The 18,494-nt window shown below is 36.1% G+C and overlaps 1 protein-coding gene across 1 annotated transcript in view; it reads right to left on the reverse strand.

Moving 5' to 3' along the window:
- LOC136040195 (UPF0430 protein CG31712-like) overlaps positions 1-18,494 on the reverse strand; it is a 64,564-nt gene that overhangs the window by 17,729 nt on the left and 28,341 nt on the right. The window contains exon 3 of the mRNA XM_065724346.1: positions 4,222-4,447. Within this exon, the coding sequence (XP_065580418.1) occupies positions 4,222-4,447 (226 nt within the window). The remainder of the gene's footprint in view (positions 1-4,221; positions 4,448-18,494) is intronic.

Raw genomic sequence — 18,494 nt, forward strand, 5'->3', positions numbered from 1 at the left:
ACGGAGCTTTGATACCAATAGTTACATCAGAAGAATCACATTTTAAAGCTGATTTTAAATATATAAGTTTCATCAAGTTTAGTCATACCCATCAAAAGTTAAAAGCCTGAGAAAATTTGCCTTATTTTAGAAAATAGGGAGTAACACCCCCTAAATGTCATAGAATCTTAACAAAAATCACACCATCAGATTCAGCGTATCAGAGAGCGTATTCAGCGTCTCAAGCTCCTATCTTCAAAAATGTGGAATGTTGTATTTTTTTTTCCAGAATCCAGATCACGGATGCGTGTTTTTTTTCTCAGGGGTGATCGTATCGACACAGTGGCCCTACAATGCTGCGAGAGGGCTCATTCTAACGGAAATTTAAAGTTCTAGTGCCCTTTTCAAGTGACCAAAAATGGAGGGAACCAAGACCCCCTCCCTCGCACGTTTTTCCCCAAATCACCGGATCAAAATTTAGAGATAACTAGGTCTTTAGGGACGACTTAATCCCCTCTCCCCTGTCCCTGAAGAGGGACTGCAAGTTACAGACTTTGACCATTGTTTACATATAGTAATGGTTATTATGAAGTGTACAGACATTTTCAGGGGGACTTTTTCGCACTGGGTTGAGGGAGAGGGTTACGCGGGAAGATATTTCCATGGAAGAATTTATCATGTGGGAAGAGAATTTTCATGAAGGGAGTGCAGGATTTTCTAGCATAACAAAAAAAAAGAGAAACTAAATATTTTTTTTTCTCCTGGAAGTAATGAGCAGTATCAAAACTTAAAACGAACATAAAATATTACGTTTATAAGGGGTTCGTCTTCCCACAATACCTTGCTCTTTACTCTAAGGCATTTTCAGTAATTTCAACTATTTATTCTACGGCCTTTGTTATTCAGGGGTCATTCTTAAAGATTTAGGATAAAAATCAAGCTTTAGTGTAAAGAGGTATTAACGAGGGGGGAAACCCCCTCATAGACATAATAATAATACACAAATATAGAAGTTCGTTAAGAAAGTTAATTCGTAAGGTACGTATGTTTATTACTAACAAAAACCTTCGTATACAAAAAGTAAAAAATCTAGCTGCACTTTTAAGTAGCCAAAATTTGAGGGAAACTGGGCCTCCTCCCCCACCCCCTTTTTTTATCAAAATTATCCGATCAAAACTATGAGACGGCCATTAAGAAAAAAAAAACATTAACACACAAATTTTGTTTTAATTATTCAGGTGCGGTGAGCCAAATCAAAACAAGTATTAATTCAAAAACGTTCAGAAACTAAATAAAAAAAACGAGTTTATTTTAACTGCAAGTAAGGAGCGACATTAAAACTTAAAACGAACAGAAATTACTCCGTATATGAAAGGGGGTGTCTCCTCCGCAACACCTCGCTCTTTACGCTAAAGAATTTTTTTATTGTATTAAAAAGTAGAGTTGAGACAGAGTCAAACTCTGTCAGGTCAAACTCATATTACCATGACCGAAGCTCTTCAAGACGAAACAGCATCGTAACAGACGTGGGGACACACGTTTTTTTCGCACACGTAAGGCTAAACTGACAAAGGAAAACTAAATAAAAACAAAACTTGAGATTTTTCTTAAAAGTTATCTTCAAAATTTACTAACTCTAGCATGAGATTTAAAAGTCCTATTTACTTTATAACTACCCAAAGACTATGGGTAACTAACAAAAGTGAGAATTGGTGCTAGTATAGACAAGAAAAAACTTACAACTGTCATATAACAATTGGCAACAGTTAGAATTTTTTCAGAGTAATAATTAGAACAATTAATTTAATTTGTGCAGTTGATAAAATCAGTGCAGTAATAAGTGTCTTTTCTCAGTTCCTGACAGAGAAAAGCTTAAAGCTTAAAAAAATGCCAAGAGTCACCAAACGCTAGATGTCAATGATGTTTTTTTGCCAACACAAGCGCCAGGTTCCAGTCTTATAAGCTACCCTTTGGACGTATTCATAAGTCATTGTTTCATAAAATAAAGAATGTACTGTGAATAATACAAACCTAAATAGGCCTACTGTGGCAACCCTGTTGGAGACAAAATAAACTAAAATACCCAGCACGCACGTTATAATATAAATACAAGGGTAGAAAAGTAGCCAATCACAAAAAAACATTATCTCTAGCTGTCCTTGCTATGCACCAAGGCTATTTATCAAGGCTATATGCAAATTGTTGACAATTAATAACAGAGGAACCTTAGGTTCCTCGAAAATGAGAATCTGTCATTAGGTCAACTAAATTACGAAAGAATTAAATTATACGGAATTAGAGCCACTAGCGCCACTGACAATGCAGTGTCATGCAACAGAACTTTACTTCATTTAACTTGTTTGTTTACAAAGATTCTGAGTGACTTTTTTTTTAGTTAATATGATTATTTTATTTTTTTTTATTATGTTTAAAAAAAAGCAAGTTTATTTAACAAGAGTGAAAATGTCTATTGTCATCTTTGATTTATTATGCGAGGATACTTCCCACGTAGCCACACTGTAATAGCCCTTAGGGTAAACTGATTCTGATGTGTAAGCTTAGATTTAAATTAGGTTACTCAACTAATATAGAATTAAAAACTGCCAGTACAGCGTTATGCAACAGAATAAGAATAATTCAAAATATTCTCAATTTTAATTTATTATGACCGATTGTATGAATTCAACCTGAAATTTTTCTTAAAGCTATTTATTTTCTTTGAAATTATGTTTATTACTTGGAACCACGCAATTGGGGAGAGGGGGGGGGGATATAATTACAGGAACTTCTATCTCCATTCTCCACAAATTGCAAGTTATAAAATTACAATATTGCCATAAACAAGCATAGACAACAACAATCTTATAATAAGATTTCCCGCATCCTTGAGGGGCTCCCCTCTCCAAAATCCAATACTATTCCAGAACTTCCATATAAGCTTCCATGTACAGTACCATCAAAATATTGCCATAAACATGAATATACAAAAACGATCGTGCATTAGGATTTCCCACAACCTTGAGGGGCTCCTACCCCCCCAAAATCTAATACTTTTCCATAGCTTCCTAATAAGCTTCCATATATAGTGCTTCGTATCTTCGTATCTATTCTTTTAACACAGGGTGACTTATTTGCTTTAACAACTATTTTTAATAGTTGTAACTTAGCAATTGCGGATGGAGATGACAGAGTAATTACAGGATTTTCGAACAAACACAAAAAATTCAAGAATTTAAAAAATTTATAAATACAGGATCATCCCAAGGAAAATCGAAATATTACAAAAACATCGACGTACAATAACAATTTCCCACAATCCCGAGGGGTTCCCAACCGTCAAAAACCTAACCCTTTTCTAGCTTTTAAAAATTTTCCATATACTGTGCCTTGGTTTTTTGACACAAGCTGATTCATTTACTTTAAAGGTATTTTTTGTATATATTTCTTATAAAAATAATAATTCAGGAAAAGGAGGGATAGTTACAGGAAGATCCGTTTATATTTTCTAAGCGATCTCCCAGGATAAGCTCTTACGCTAAGCGTAAAAAATGTCCGTATCTTATTAACAAACTGCACAATCTCTGCTTTTATATTAAAAAAATATATATATATTTATTTAATTTAACTTATTTTTTGGCTCTCAGGCTTTGGTCCTAGGACCTGAATTTAGAAACACGAAAAGAAAGAAATATGCTCGAACTTTACTATCCAATGATTTACAAGAGAGATGAGGTTAGTAGGGGCGTAATTTACTATGGGGCATGGGGACAACCCTTCCCCCAACTAAAATTTAGTTTATTCACAAATCTTGTCAAAACTAAAATAAGCTTACATAATTTATGGTTCCATGCCTTTATGGTTCTATATGGTTAATTTTTCAGTTTTCACTGTCACTTTCACTTGATTTTGGAAAAGTGGCTCCAACTTTGCCCCTCCCCCAGGATTTTGACGAAATAACACCACAGGAGTTTAGCCTTTCCCTCCACCATGTAACCCCTGCAAGGTCGGTGCGAAGATAAGTCCTCCTGCAAAGGTAAGTAACGGCTATGATTCCAAACTTTCACTCCTCAATGAGATTTTCGTCTTAAGAGAAGTAAATTGTTAGTAAATGATGGCAAATTTTCTCACAATTTTTTTGTCTGTTTATCAAATGCATGTCTGTTTATCAAATGCATACTAAAGTAAAAAAGTGGATAGTTAAAATAGAAGAGTAGAAACAAAGAGAAGAGAATAGGTGGATACCTCATTTTTCCTCAATTCTTCTAGCTGTTCTTGTTTCTTCTTTTCGAGTTCTTTCATCATTTGATCTTCCATTTGTCGTTTGACTTCTTCAACTCTCCGTAGAACTTCAGCTTCTATTTCTTCTTTTCGTTTCTCTAGTTCCTCAGCCACCTTCTGCTCAACCAGCTCGCTGATACGCTTCTGTGCAGCTTCATCAACTATTTTCTGCTCAATTTCCCTTTGACGTCTAGAATTATATTAAAATAATTGATATTAAGTTGATGATTAAGTTGATGATCTGAAGCTTCAGTTACCTTAACAGCTATCACTTAACTTACAGTTGGGAATGAGGATACATTTAAGATGTAAAAAGTAATGTGACTAAGGTGGATGTTTTTTTCTGTGGAAAATCGAGAGAGGTTGACAGAAGAGGCGGGGAGGGAAAGAGAGGGGTAAGATATTTAAGGGAGGTATCTGGGGATATAATGGGGTAAAACATACCCTGGCTTCACTTACCTTTTAGTAGGGAATGTGGATGCATTCAAGATGTAAGAAGTAATATGACTAAGGTGCATGTTTTTTTTTAGTTGAAAATCGAGAGGTTGACAGAAGAGACGGGGAGGGAAAGAGAGGGGTAAGATATTTAAGGGAGGTATCTGGGGATATAATGGGGTAAAACTTACCCAAGCTTCACTTACCTTTTAGTAGGGAATGTGGATGCATTCAAGATGTAAGAAGTAATATGACTAAGGTGCATGTTTTTTTTTAGTTGAAAATCGAGAGGTTGACAGAAGAGACGGGGAGGGAAAGAGAGGGGTAAGATATTTAAGGGAGGTTAAGGGAGTATTTAAGATATTTAAGGGAGGTTTACATCTGGGGATTTAACGGGGTAAAACTTACCCTAGCTTCACTTACCTTTTAGCAGGGAATGTGGATGCATTCAAGATGTAAGAAGTAATATGACTAAGGTGCATGGTATTTCTTTTCAGTTGAAAATCGAAAGAGGTTGACAGAAGAGGCGGGGAGGGAAAGAGAGGGGTAAGATATTTAAGCGAGGTATCCGGGGATATAATGTGATGAAACTTAACTTACCTCGGCAATAACATCAGTAGGGAAAGTTGGTCCACTGGAGATGCAAAAAGTAACATGACTAAGGTGCATATTTTTCTTTTTATTGGAAATCAAGAGAAGAGGGGGGGGGAGATATTTAGAGGAAGTATGTAGACAAAGCTTGGCTCTAGGTATAATTAAACTGAAAGTAAATACAAAATCAAAGAGGTTCTCTGAAACAGAGGCTTCAGAACACCTCCGATTAACACAGAGGTTCTCTAATGAGAACAAAATTAAGAATTTTCTTGTTATTGTAGCTAGTTTAGACGATGATTTTCGTACCAATTTTAGTATAGAATCTTTTTTTCAATTTAAAGAAGTTTTACTGTTTAATTAGCGTTGTTTGTTTATGGAGTTTTGACCTGTTTTGTAATTGGAGGAAAGTATAATTGTAAATTCACAGAACTGATATTACTAATATTCTAATGAAATTGGTATTTATACGAGCGTTTTCTAATCAGCAAAATCATAGTAGTTATATAATGATGAACACATAAATCATTTTATATATGCAAGCAATGTTTCAGATATAAGTTTGAATTTGTTAAATGTAAAATTTTACAACTAAATCTTTCGCTAAAATCTTGTAAATTCAGACATAACACGATAAATAGCACATTTATCCAGAAAATGTATGAATAATTACGATGAATAAATTTGTTGGGGGAGGGTGCAAAGACAACAGATAATTCATTTTTGTATATAGTTCTTAGCAGTTTGGGATAAGGTATTTGGTGAAATATAGGAGGTGTTTCGATGTACAATGGAATGAAGTTTCAAAAAACCATGGAGGATAAAGCAGGGGATTAAATTCGTTAGGCGCAAGCTGCTAGGATACAAGAGACCATAAAAAAAAAAACCCAAGTGATTGGTATATTCAATTCAATTTATTTATAACCCATCTTTTACAAAAAGAGGGCGAAACGCCCCTAAGATGGAGTAAAAAAATAAAACAACAAATAAGCCACAAATAAATATAAATCAAATCAACACCAAGAGACAATCAAATAAATAATGCAGACCACGGATAAGATACCCTCGACATAAAAGAACGAAATCATGCAGCCTTTTATCAATAACACATATAGGCGAAACATTATTAAATATTATTATAATTATACTTATTGAATAACATTATTCAAGAAGATCGAACTACTAGTACTCTAAAAGTGAATTCAGCTTCTAGGGAGGTGAAAGAGATTGGGTAACTTGTAAGGGTGGGGACTGATGCCAGTGTTAGCACAAGATATCAACGCCATCTAGCGTTTAGCGACAATATGCATTTTTTCAAGCTTCGTAATCGTTTATTTATCAGGAACTGATATCAGACACTTATTACTCCCTATCTTTATTAATTACGCTAATTAATTTAATTATGCCTTTTATTCTTTTCTTCTCTTTTGGTATTTAACCAGTTAACAATAAATTGAATTGAAGCCCGATTAAAAGTGTACATGTTTAGAATATGTTACAAGCAAAATACTTTTGAATTTATAACTGAATCTTGTTAGATAATTTTATAGATAATATAACCTTGGCGGTTATATTGCTCTGTGGCGGTTGGCGATTATCCGCCACAGAGCAATTTTATAACCTTGGCGGCCGCTTTACTTGCCGAGAGGGAGCTCCCTTAAGCTGCAGAGGTTAGGTGACTGGAACCCCACACTTCCCCTGCTTTGTTTCATTCAGTCGTTTCATTCAGTCGCATCCACAGCACAGTTTTTGCAATAGAGCAGTTGGCAAACTGTCTTGTTTGAACTGAAAGATTTAATATTGTGTGCGTGGTATAAATAATAGGATATTTCAATACTGTGGCTCTTTGGATTGTCATTACCATTTGTGGGCTAACCTACTCAAAGATAAGTTAGTTTGTTTTTCTGTGGATATAGTGATGGTTTTCAGACAGTTCGATACGACGTTCATGAAATTTCCGGGCCATCCATTATGGCCAGTGCGAATTCTGAAAATAACACAAGAAGATGTTACAGCAGCTATCTGGCATTTTGCTACAATAACCATCAAGAAATGATAATTTTTGGAGGAAGTCTACTACCGTTTGAGAAGAATTTGCCACAATCGCCAAAGTAAACTGCAAAGAACATTATACAAGCTAATGAAGAGTTGCAGAATTTTCCAGACATTTACAAGTCTGTTTCAAGGTCATTTGCTGCTCTCAATGTGTTTCAGTCAGCTTCCAGTCACTCTAGTCTACAGACCGCTCTGTTTGCTGGGATTTCCGCCACAGAGCTTCAACTTGAGAAAACTTGGAAACCTAGTTTTGGAAATAAATCCGCAAGATACTGCTAAAATTGGAAATACGGCTGAGGTTAACAGTTCAAAAGACTTGGCTGAATTTATAAGGTTTACAAGTCTGTTCTGCCGGAAGTTAACCCAGTCCTCGATCGGGTCGATCGCAAGTTGAAAGCAAATAGGTTGCAAGCATCGAACCTTGAAAACTGTGTGGAGAACCTGACGTGAAACTAGACGATATTACTCAAGAAAATATGCTGAATTGCCTAATGTTTAACGGCTTGAAGCAACAGCATGGTGTCGAGTTGAAAAAAGGCGTGCTGAATACCCTGTCGTCAAAGACGGGTCTTTCTGGCATTTCGCCAAGCAATATATCGAGTGTTTTTCGTTTTCAACTAAAAGGAACCTTTGTGAGTTTTTTTGCGAGTAAGGTTAAGATATCTTGTTCTGGCATTTTTGTGTGTGAATCCCTCACCAAAAGACGTTGCGATATCCCAAACGCAGCTAGGGATCGGTTTGGTTTGAAACACGTATGGACTGATCGCGGAAACATGCCTGTGAAACTTTTGGGTGAACGTCTGCATGAAAGGCAAGATGTCTTGCGGAATGCGTGTAGTGTTTTGCATTTTTCTTCCATTGAATTTTAGCAGATAAATATATGATTAAAAAACATACGTTTAAAATAATAACAAAGAAAAACAAGTACAATACAATTAAAAATATATATAGTATAATATAATATATAGAATACAAAATATATCCTTACTCTATATATTATAACAAGAAAACATTCTTATTATATACAAAAAATATTTTATATAACAAAAAATGTTATACAATAAAATATAATAAATATATATAGTATATAAAATACATAGTATAATATAATTAAAATATGTTTTTAACATAAAACAATTAAATACATGTTTTTTTTTATTGCTAAAAAACATAATATTTTTTTATTGTTATATCATATTCTTATTTTTAATTTCTTTCTTCCGGGGATGTAGATGTTAATTTTATGTTTATTTGTTCTTGCTTTATCAGTCCTTGACAAATTACATTAAATAAAAATTAAAAAAATTTTTAACTGAAAGTAAGGAGCGACATTAAAACTTAAACGAACAGAAATTACTTCGTATATGAAAGAGGCTGCTTCCTCATCAACGCCCCGCTCTTTACGCTAAAGTTAGACTCTGTCTCTCAATTCTTCTTTTTAAAACAGTAAAAAACTTTAGCGTAAAGAGCGGGGCGTTGATGAGGAAGCAGCCTCTTTCATATACGAAGTAATTTCTGTTCGTTTTAAGTTTTAATGTCGCTCCTTACTTTCAGTTAAAAAAACTTGTTTCTTTTATTTAATTTCTGAACGTTTTTGAATCAATGCATGTTTTGATTTTGGCTCTCCGCAGAGGAATAATTAAAACGAAATTTTTTTTGCATTTCTTTTTTGGCTAAGTGGCTTTCTCATAATTTTGATCGAATGATTTTGAGAAAAAAAGAGCGGGGGAGGAAGCCTAGCTGCCCTCCAATTTTTTGGTTAATTAAAAAGGCAACTAGAACTTTTAATTTTTTACGAATATTTTTATTAGTAAAAGATTTACGTAACTTATAAATTAGCTTACGTAAAGAACTTTTGTATTCTCATATTTTTATTACATATATGAGGGGGTTCGCCCCCTTGTCAGATCCTCGAACTTTACACTAAAGCTTAAATTTTGTCCCAATTCATTAAGAATGACCCCAGAATCACAAAAGCCGTAGAATAAATAGTTGAAATAACTAAAAATACTTTAGCGTAAAGAGCGAGGTATTAGGAGGAGGTGAGCCCCTCAAATGAGTAATAATTTCTGTTTGTTTTAAGTTTTAATGCTGTTCCTTACTTCCAGCTGAAAGAACTTTTTCATATTTATTTTTTCATTGTTTTTTTAAATAATGCTAGTAAATCCTGCGCTCCCTTCATGGAGATTTTCTTCCCCCATGACAAATTATCGATGGAAAGTTCCCCCAGAATATCCCCCTCTTCTCAACCCTTCCCCCAATCAAAAAAATCCTCCTGAAAACGCCTGTACACTTCCCAATAACCATTACTATATGTAAGCATTGGTCAAAGTTTGTAACTTGTTGCCCCTCCCATGGGGACTGTGGGGGAGTAAGTCGTCCCCAAAGACATAGTTATAAGGTTTTTCGACTACGCTGAATAAAATGGCTATCTCAGAATTTTGATTCGTTGACTTTGGTAAAATAATTAGCGTGGGAGGGGGCCTAGGTACCCTCCAAATTTTTTGGTCACTTAAAAAGGGCACTAGAACTTTTCATTTCCGTTAGAATGAGCCCTCTTGCAACATTCTAGGACAACTGGGTCGATACGATCACCCCTGGGGAAAAAAACAAAAAAACAAATAAACACGCATCCGTGATCTGCCTTCTGGCAAAAAATACAAAATTCCACATTTTTGTAGATAGGAGCTTGAAACTTCTACAGTAGGGTTCTCTGATACGCTGAATCTGATGGTGTGATTTTCGTTAAGATTCTATGAATTCTAGGGGGCGTTTCCCCCTATTTTCTAAAATAACGCAAATTTCTCAGGCTCGTAACTTTTGATGGGTAAGACTAAACTTGATGAAACTTATATATTTAAAATCAGCATTAAAATGCGATTCTTTTGATGTAGGTATTGGTATCAAAATTCCATTTTTTAGAGTTTTGGTTACTATTGAGCCGGGTCGCTCCTTACTACAGTTCGTTACCACGAACTGTTTGAAAGTACCGAACTTTTTGTCTTGAAGAAGTTCTGTCGGCGAACATCACAAGGGATAGAGACCCATTTTCGTCTCAAATAAGCCTATGGTAACTTCGTAGGAGTGCTTATGTTCAAGCCTCAAATTTAAACCTTCGGGAAATTGGAGCACTACATTGTTGTTCATGAAAACTGGATCCAGTTGTCACCTGACAACTGGATATGAGGATGTGAGCAATTTCTTGATGATTCTCAACGAAAAATAGATTTTTTTTGGTATATGTGAAAGCTCTCTCTCGTTGTAATGTTGATCTCGTTGATCTGTTCCGGATCAGGAATTCACCAACAATAGAGGAAGTGTCAGTGAACTCAAATTTGAGCCATCCACCAGTGAAGAAGTTCTTAAGGTGGTCAAAACTAAATCTAATTCGACAGGCTTCATTGATATCTTGGTTTCTTCCTCAACTGTAAATCCTCTTGGAAGCAGCACAGTAATCTAGTCGCAACAAAAGTTACAAGAGGCTTATGAGTGTGAGATTGAAAAACATTTCACCACTATCGGTTCTTTTAACTTTATACCATGCGATAGTGAGCCCATATATTTCTTATGGTTGTGTCATACAGTCAAGTAATTTTTTTTGTGAATTTCAGAAGAGCGCAAATTTTACAGAATAAATTGGTTCGTTTATTGGGTAATTATGTGGAAAATGCCAATGACAGTATCTTGCTTTAAGCGATTGAGAGTGCTTAATATTTGAGAAACACACTGAACGCACAGGTTTGTTTAAAAAGAACATGAAAAGGTTTTTTTTATATTTGGAAGCATAGTCTATTATTTTTTATTATTGAATTGGAATCATGTTTTTTTCGTTTGTTTGGGGGGTGGAAATTAAATCTTTTTAGATTTTTTTTTTTTTTTTTTTTTAGAAAAAAGGTACAATGAGAGGGAGAGCATTTTTTGCTTTGAATCGATTTAAAAATTGGTCGAGAGTTGAAGGGTTGCCGCTGTCTTTTATCAGGCGCATTGTGCCTTCCCTGGGCGGTTCTTGTGTTTAATTTTTATTGAACATAACATTGTGTTTAATGTTTATTAAACACAGCACAATGTTGTATTAAACATAACATTATTGTGTTTATCCAAATAAGTTTCACAAATAAAATAGTTAATAGTCAATGTTAAAATGAAAAAAATGCCAAGTGTCACCAAACACTAGCTGGCGTTGGCAGTTTTGTTTTGAAGATACTAGCGACAGTTTCCACTCTTAGAAGTTACCCACACTTTTTGATGGAGCTGACGAGTCATTGGTGAACTTAATTTTTAAGAAACCCAGAAAGTATTAAAGTATTTCTAACTTTTCTGAAGACACAGAAGAGATTCTGATTCACACAGGCGAAAAAATGAGGGATCCCTATTATATCTAGAAAAGCAATTTACCAACAGGAGACATTCTTATGATACATGCAGTTCAACACATAATTAAGATCTTTTTGGAGTTCGAAGCAGTTTAGACCAATCAAAAATTATGGTGTAGTATTAGATGGCGTTGGCTGCATTTTGTTTGTTTATACTCAGACCAACGTAGAACCAAATTAATAAAATATATATTTATCCAGTTTCTTTTACTAACTTCCTTATTTTACTAGGTACTACGTTTTGTTGTTGTTTTTTTTGGGGGGAAGGGTTAAGGGTACTTGGACAACGAAGGAAATTGGTATTTTATATACTTGGAAATTGCATTGAATATATACAAAAATTGAACTGAATAACCAACACTGGTTAAACTTGTTGGGTGAAAATTATTGAAAGAGATTAATTTCCCAGTTTGAAGAAGCCTAGAGCTAGAGGAAATTCGGATACCAGACATATTGCATCTTCAAATTAACGGGGGGTCATTTTAATACCCCCCCACGCCTGTAAGTCTTCGTTTTTTGACATTTTTGTGCATATATATATTCCATCAAATAAATCTCAACAGACTCCATTGGTGGAAAAGCGGTGGCGAATTTAGACATATATAGAAAAATTAATTCGGAAGAGGAATATCCAGCAGTCCATTTATAATTATTCCTTTGCTAACAAATAGTGCTTAATTTGAAGTGAATAGTCATTTTGTTACGTCATTAGTTGGAAAAAAAGGGAAAAGATTGTTGGCCCCTTCCATCACTTTGGCTACGCCAAGAGCAGCGTTGCCGAGAGCGTTGAATTTACTAAATTTCGGAGTTAGTTACCGTCAGCCAGAATCTTACTAGTTTGTGGGAGAGAGTTGCCAGCAGTTGGAAAGTTACTAAATGCCACCGTCACGAAATAAAAGGAAGCAAATTAGCCCTACTAAGGGGACTGACTTTTGTGCAGCTTGCTCTCAAGAATTAGATGAACATGCATCCGCTCTAAAGTGCGATGAGTGTGAGCAATGGCTGTGCATAGAGTGTCTGAAGCTGACAGCCAATGAATACGAACTTCTCACAAAAATGACAGACAAAGTTGGTTGTGAATGGCGATGCACACTCTGCAAAGTTCGTGATTCAGACAGGTCTGCATCTAGCTCAAGTGTTGAGAAGGTGATTGACAATTCGCTACGTAAGCTACGCGAAGATTTAAAAGTGGACTTAAAAGAGTCGTTAGCGGAAATCTCCAACGATGTGAAGGAGATCCAGTCTCAGCTATCCTCAAAATGCAGTACCCAAGATGTGCGTATATTGTTCATGAAACTATTTCAAGTACAAACCCCAATTTTGCCGCAGAAGTGAGGAAGGTAATCAGATCTGAACAGGACAGGGAGAAACGTAGATTGAATATCATAGCATATGGTATTGTTCCAGCTGATGATGAAACTGGTGCAATTACCCATATTATTCGCTCATCTTATGATTTTGACCCTGGACCAATCACGAACGTCAGAAGGCTAAATGCTTCTACCAGTAGACCCAGTACCACGTCTCGGCCTGCCCTGCTCATTTTCTCAGTCTCTTCGTGGGATATCAAGAAGAAGATTCTTCAGATCTCTAGACAACGAAAGGAGAGTGTCCAGTTTCATAATGATTTTTCTAGAGATGATAGGGATCTTAGAAAGACTTGTTGAAGAAGTGAAGCATAGAAGTGAGGCTGGTGAGACTGGTTTGGTTATTCGTGACTTGTCGATCGTTTCAAAAAACGATATCCTGGGCGCTCGACGCCCACCCGAGGCTTCCCAAGACATGCAACAATAGTTTCAACTCCTGCCACTGTAAATAGTTCAAAGTCTTCAAGTTCTAGTGTTGTTAGTGATGTAAGTATATCTAGTTATTCATCTTGTGTCTCTCCTGCCAATGGTGGTTTGTTATCTGAATTAAGTTGCTCTTACCACACTGCAGTATCCGTGAATGCAGATGCGGCACCATACTTAGCAGAGCCGCTGATTGAAGGAAGTGAAACGCATCCCCAATGCGGTGATGCATTAAGTAATCCAGGAAGAAATAGATGATTCTTGAAAGTGATGCATTCAAATCTGGACTGTATTACAAATAAACTGCCAGAGGTAAAGATGCTATTAGCTAATCAGTATATTGATATTTTTTGTGCTACAGAAGTTTGTCCCAAAAATTCTCTAATTATACTTGAGGATTCCCATATTGCAGTTGGTGGTTATGAAGTGTTTTCTAATTTTTGTTCGAAAGGGTGCAGGAGAGGCACTGTTATTTATGTGAAGAATAATTTTAAAACTAAAATACTGAGTTTATTCCCTTATGTTGATGCTTATCCATGGGTGGAATTTGTAGCTGTTGAGTGCCAGCTCCTTGAAGAGACATTAAATGTTGGAAATATCTATCGAAGCCCCTCTGCACCTAATGCTAATGACTCACACCAAGTCGTGGCTGATCTTGTGAGTAAAATAGCTTCATCTAGCTCAAATTCTGTTTTCATCACCGGTGACTTTAATATGCCAGATGTGATATGGGTTGACGGCTACGGATTCACAACTCCAAACAACCCTGCCCAAACAACTCTGAATTCTGTAGCAAATCTCGCCCTCACTCAACTGATTGATCAACCAACCCGTTATAGAGATGGTCAAAACCCAACTACACTTGACTTGGTATTTACAAATAACCCTGACACAGTCATGTCTATTAAATATTTACCTGCAATTGGCTCTAGTGACCACAATTGTGTTATGTTTTCGGTGCTGGTTTCCACTAGGCCAAGTAATATGAAAAAAAGATCTTATACAGATTATGTTAAAACCCGAGAACATTTGTCTGAAGTTGATTGGCAATCTTTTATTTTTAGTGATAATGTGGATGATTCATGGTTCAATCTTAAGTCATGCTTGCTTGCAGTTGAGAAGCAATTTAGTTCTATAACATACACAGAGAAAACCAAAACATTGCCATTTTTCACTATAGAGGTAAGAGAAGGCATTAACAGTAAGAATAAGGCATGGAAGAAATACAAGAAATCAAAACGGGAGAATCATCTTGCTGATTTCAAGAAATGTCGTAACAAGCTGAGAAATCTCACACGTAAAATCATAAGTGATTATGAAGTAAATATAGCCCTTAGTGCAAAAAAAACCCTAAAACATTTTGGAAGTACGTTTCCAGCTCTAATCCTAATAGACGTAGAATATGCCAGCTTATACGTTCTGATGCTACTGTGCTTGATTCCCCCACAGACATCGCAAATTGTTTAAATGCCGTATTTGCCACTAATTTCTCTCATTCAGTTTTAGTATCTTTCCCCCCCCCCTTTTCCAAAAAGAAACCATGTCCACAAAACGCCATCTGTTGTGATTGATGCGGATGATGTTCTCAAGCGCCTGAATAAGTTGGATCCGAACAAGGCCCGGGGCCCTGATGGCATTCATCCACGTTTGCTGAAAGAAGCTGCAGCTCTTGTTGCCATGTCACTGGCTGATATTTTTAAGATGTCCTTAAAGATGATGATGGTACCAGCTGATTGGAAATCGGCCAATATAGTGTCAATTTTCAAGAAGGGAGATAAAAATAACCCTGAAAATTACCGGCCTAATAGTCTCACATCAGTCATTTCTAAAATGCTCGAAAGTATTTTCAATGACGCTATTATTAACCACCTTGAAAAAAAATGGTTTATTGTCGAAATCTCAACATGGTTTCAGAAGGAGTCGTTCCATTGAGACGAACCTGATCCACTCTTATGATACATTCACTAAATTAATTGAGGAAGGTAAAGCGGTTGATGTCCTGTTACTCGACCAAGCCAACGCCTTCGACAAAGTTGTCCACGAATATCTTTTACATAAGCTCCAGGCATATAGAGTCCATGCTGACACTGTGGAGTGGATAAGATCGTTTCTGATTGGCCGAATCCAGAAGGTCATGGTCTATTCTGACAATGGAGACCCCATATTTTCAGAGCCTGTACCAGTTATAAGCGGGGTACCCCAGGGAAGCATCCTTGGCCCCACCCTCTTCTCTATATATATTAATGATTGTGAGGATGTTCTACAAAACCTCATCACTCTCTACACTGATGACAGCAAACTAATTGGAATTGCCGATGGAACCCTGCAAAATGACTTGAACAGTCTCTCCTTATGGGCTTCTACCTGGATGATGGAGTTCAACCCATCAAAATGCAAAGTCCTTCATATGGGTCCCCACAACAATCAGATTTCATATTTTATGCTGGATAAATCTGGCACACGTATCCAAGTTGAGGCTATTGAGAGTGAACGAGACTTAGGGGTGATCGTTGACAGGAAGTTTAAGTTCCATGAGCACACTATGCAACAAGTTGTTAAGGCCAACAGAGCCCTGGGACTAATTAAACGAACCATATCATCACGCCATCCTCTGATAGTAAGAAAATTATATAATGCTCTTGTAAGACCACATCTGGAGTTTGGCTGTCCTAGAGAGCGTACAGAGAAGAGCAACTAAGCTTTGTGCCCCACACCAACAACTTCCCTACCCTGAACGTCTGCGTCGCCTGAAGATACCCACATTGGTTTACCGGCGGCACAGAGGAGATGTCATTTTTGTCAAGAAAATGTACCAAAACAACATAGCTAACTCCATTTTTACTCCCTCTCTTGCCACTATGACACGAGGCCACTCAATGAAGCTGCAACAGGAGCACTCAAGACGCAGAGAGAGGACGAACTTTTTCTCAGTACGTGCTGTCTCAACTTGGAACAGTCTTTCCAATGAGACTGTCTCGGGTGAATCGATTAATTCTTTCAAAAATGCAGTTGATTTGGAGTGGAGTAACGTGGAATGGAAGTACCAGTGGGAGGCCACACCCCATCATACCCACTAATTATGTCACCTCATCAATCCAACAGCGAGATGTTCTACAGGAGGATGCAGTCCACCTTATCTCGCTGTAAATGCGATTTAAGGTAATTTAAAATAATATATGCAACTTGAATTCTAGCAAATTGACATAATTAGAAACCCGCCCCCGTACTTAAGTACTTCTAGTACCACGTACTTAAGTCAACACAAGTACTTAGCGTCGACCAAGCAGAATTATAACAAAGGTCAAAGGAAAGATTCCAATTTTTTAAACTAACAACTCAATCCATAAGAAATAATCCCATTGTTCATCACCTAAGTAAAAAGCAAACTGGCGTAAGATTCTTGTTATGGAGAATTCTTTACTCTAAAATTCTTAATCTTTCAGACTATGATGAAATCATTTGAGTAAGTGTAAATTTTTAAGCATTGCGCCATTTATTTAATTTGCCAATTATTTGTTGTTTCTGTTATTCCCACAGAGCACAGCACAAAGACAGCAACTTTACCAGCAGGTGCACAATTGGCAACACTGGTATTTTTTGAACTCTCAAAATCTAACTCCTGTTAGATTTCCAATGTGATACTAATGATTTAACATTATATTCCCCCTCCAATTGCTTATGCTTACACAAACATTAATTATACCCATATCAAAGGAAAATTATACCATCGGTTTAAACGAACATATATGGCTTCTATAGTCTCTTTACCTTTGCTCCCTCCCCTCCTTAAGGAGGAGTTATCACTTTAGTTTACTTATGAAAACTGTCTTCAGCAACAGGTATAACTTTACCATTTTTGAACCTTCAAATCAACTGATTTCTGATATTAGCCTTTTTAATTTTCGATCTTGGTTAACAAATCAAAACTGGTTGGATCTCCTATTAAAATATTATATCTCTTATATTAAAATAAATACTAAAATAAAGTATTTCATGCCCCTTGGACCATCTTAAGTCTATTCATGCCTGAAAACTGCGATTTCAAACTACTTTTTGTTAGTTATTTCAAGATAATGAAATTTTACAGCGCCACATTCTGGTCAGTTTTGCCACTTTGGACCATGAAAATGTATAAGCAAATTTAATTAGATAAGTTTGATAACGCTTTTCGTCCATAAAAATCAAATACCAATAATCAGCTGATTCCAAAGACAGCTAGACATTCAAAGAAAAGCTTCAACTTATTCAGCAATTAGGTGATTTATATTTTTAGCTTTTTTGGTGATTTATCACCCACGTTTCTTCTCCTTAAATTTGGCACCCACTACTCCTAAAACTGCGAAACTGCATTTTGATGCGTTTTCCATTGAAAATTAAATAACGACTTATCGTAATTATGTAAAACATATCCGTGGCAGTCCAATTTTTTCCGAAAATGCATTAAGAATACGGTTTGAATGAGCTAGAAGAGATCTATTTATTCGTGGAATCAAAAATTGGTTAATCTTTAACCCTGATCCAGTTACAAACAGTTCTCAAAAGGGTAAGGGCATAAGTTCTTTATCTTCGAAGTACTGAACAATCTAGTAATTTGGAGATTCCCAGTGAATTCCTGGTTGACTAGAAATCAATCTTTGAAGTTTCTTAAATTCTGATTTGCGAGAAAGATTTTTTTCTTGTGTATAATTGGGAAAAGTGGACTTATGCCCTTTCGAAAACACCATGGATATACGGTTGTGTAATATTGCACTTACCCAACTCAAAAAGTAAGATTTAATTTTCTTCAATTAATTAATTAAAGATATAATTCATTATTTAATCTTGAATTACTTTTATTTTCTTGGCTTTTCTGGACTTTAATTTCGAGATCGAGGTCAAAGGCCAGGACTGAGTCTGTTGGTTTTTTGATTAAAATCAAGTTGCCATCAAGCCATGGCTAATTGGAGATAAAGCCAAGACAAATAGTCTGAGCAAGAGGCAAATCTGGCATAAG

This window comes from Artemia franciscana, chromosome 20 (genome assembly GCF_032884065.1).
Source record: "Artemia franciscana chromosome 20, ASM3288406v1, whole genome shotgun sequence".
NCBI lineage: Eukaryota > Metazoa > Arthropoda > Branchiopoda > Anostraca > Artemiidae > Artemia > Artemia franciscana.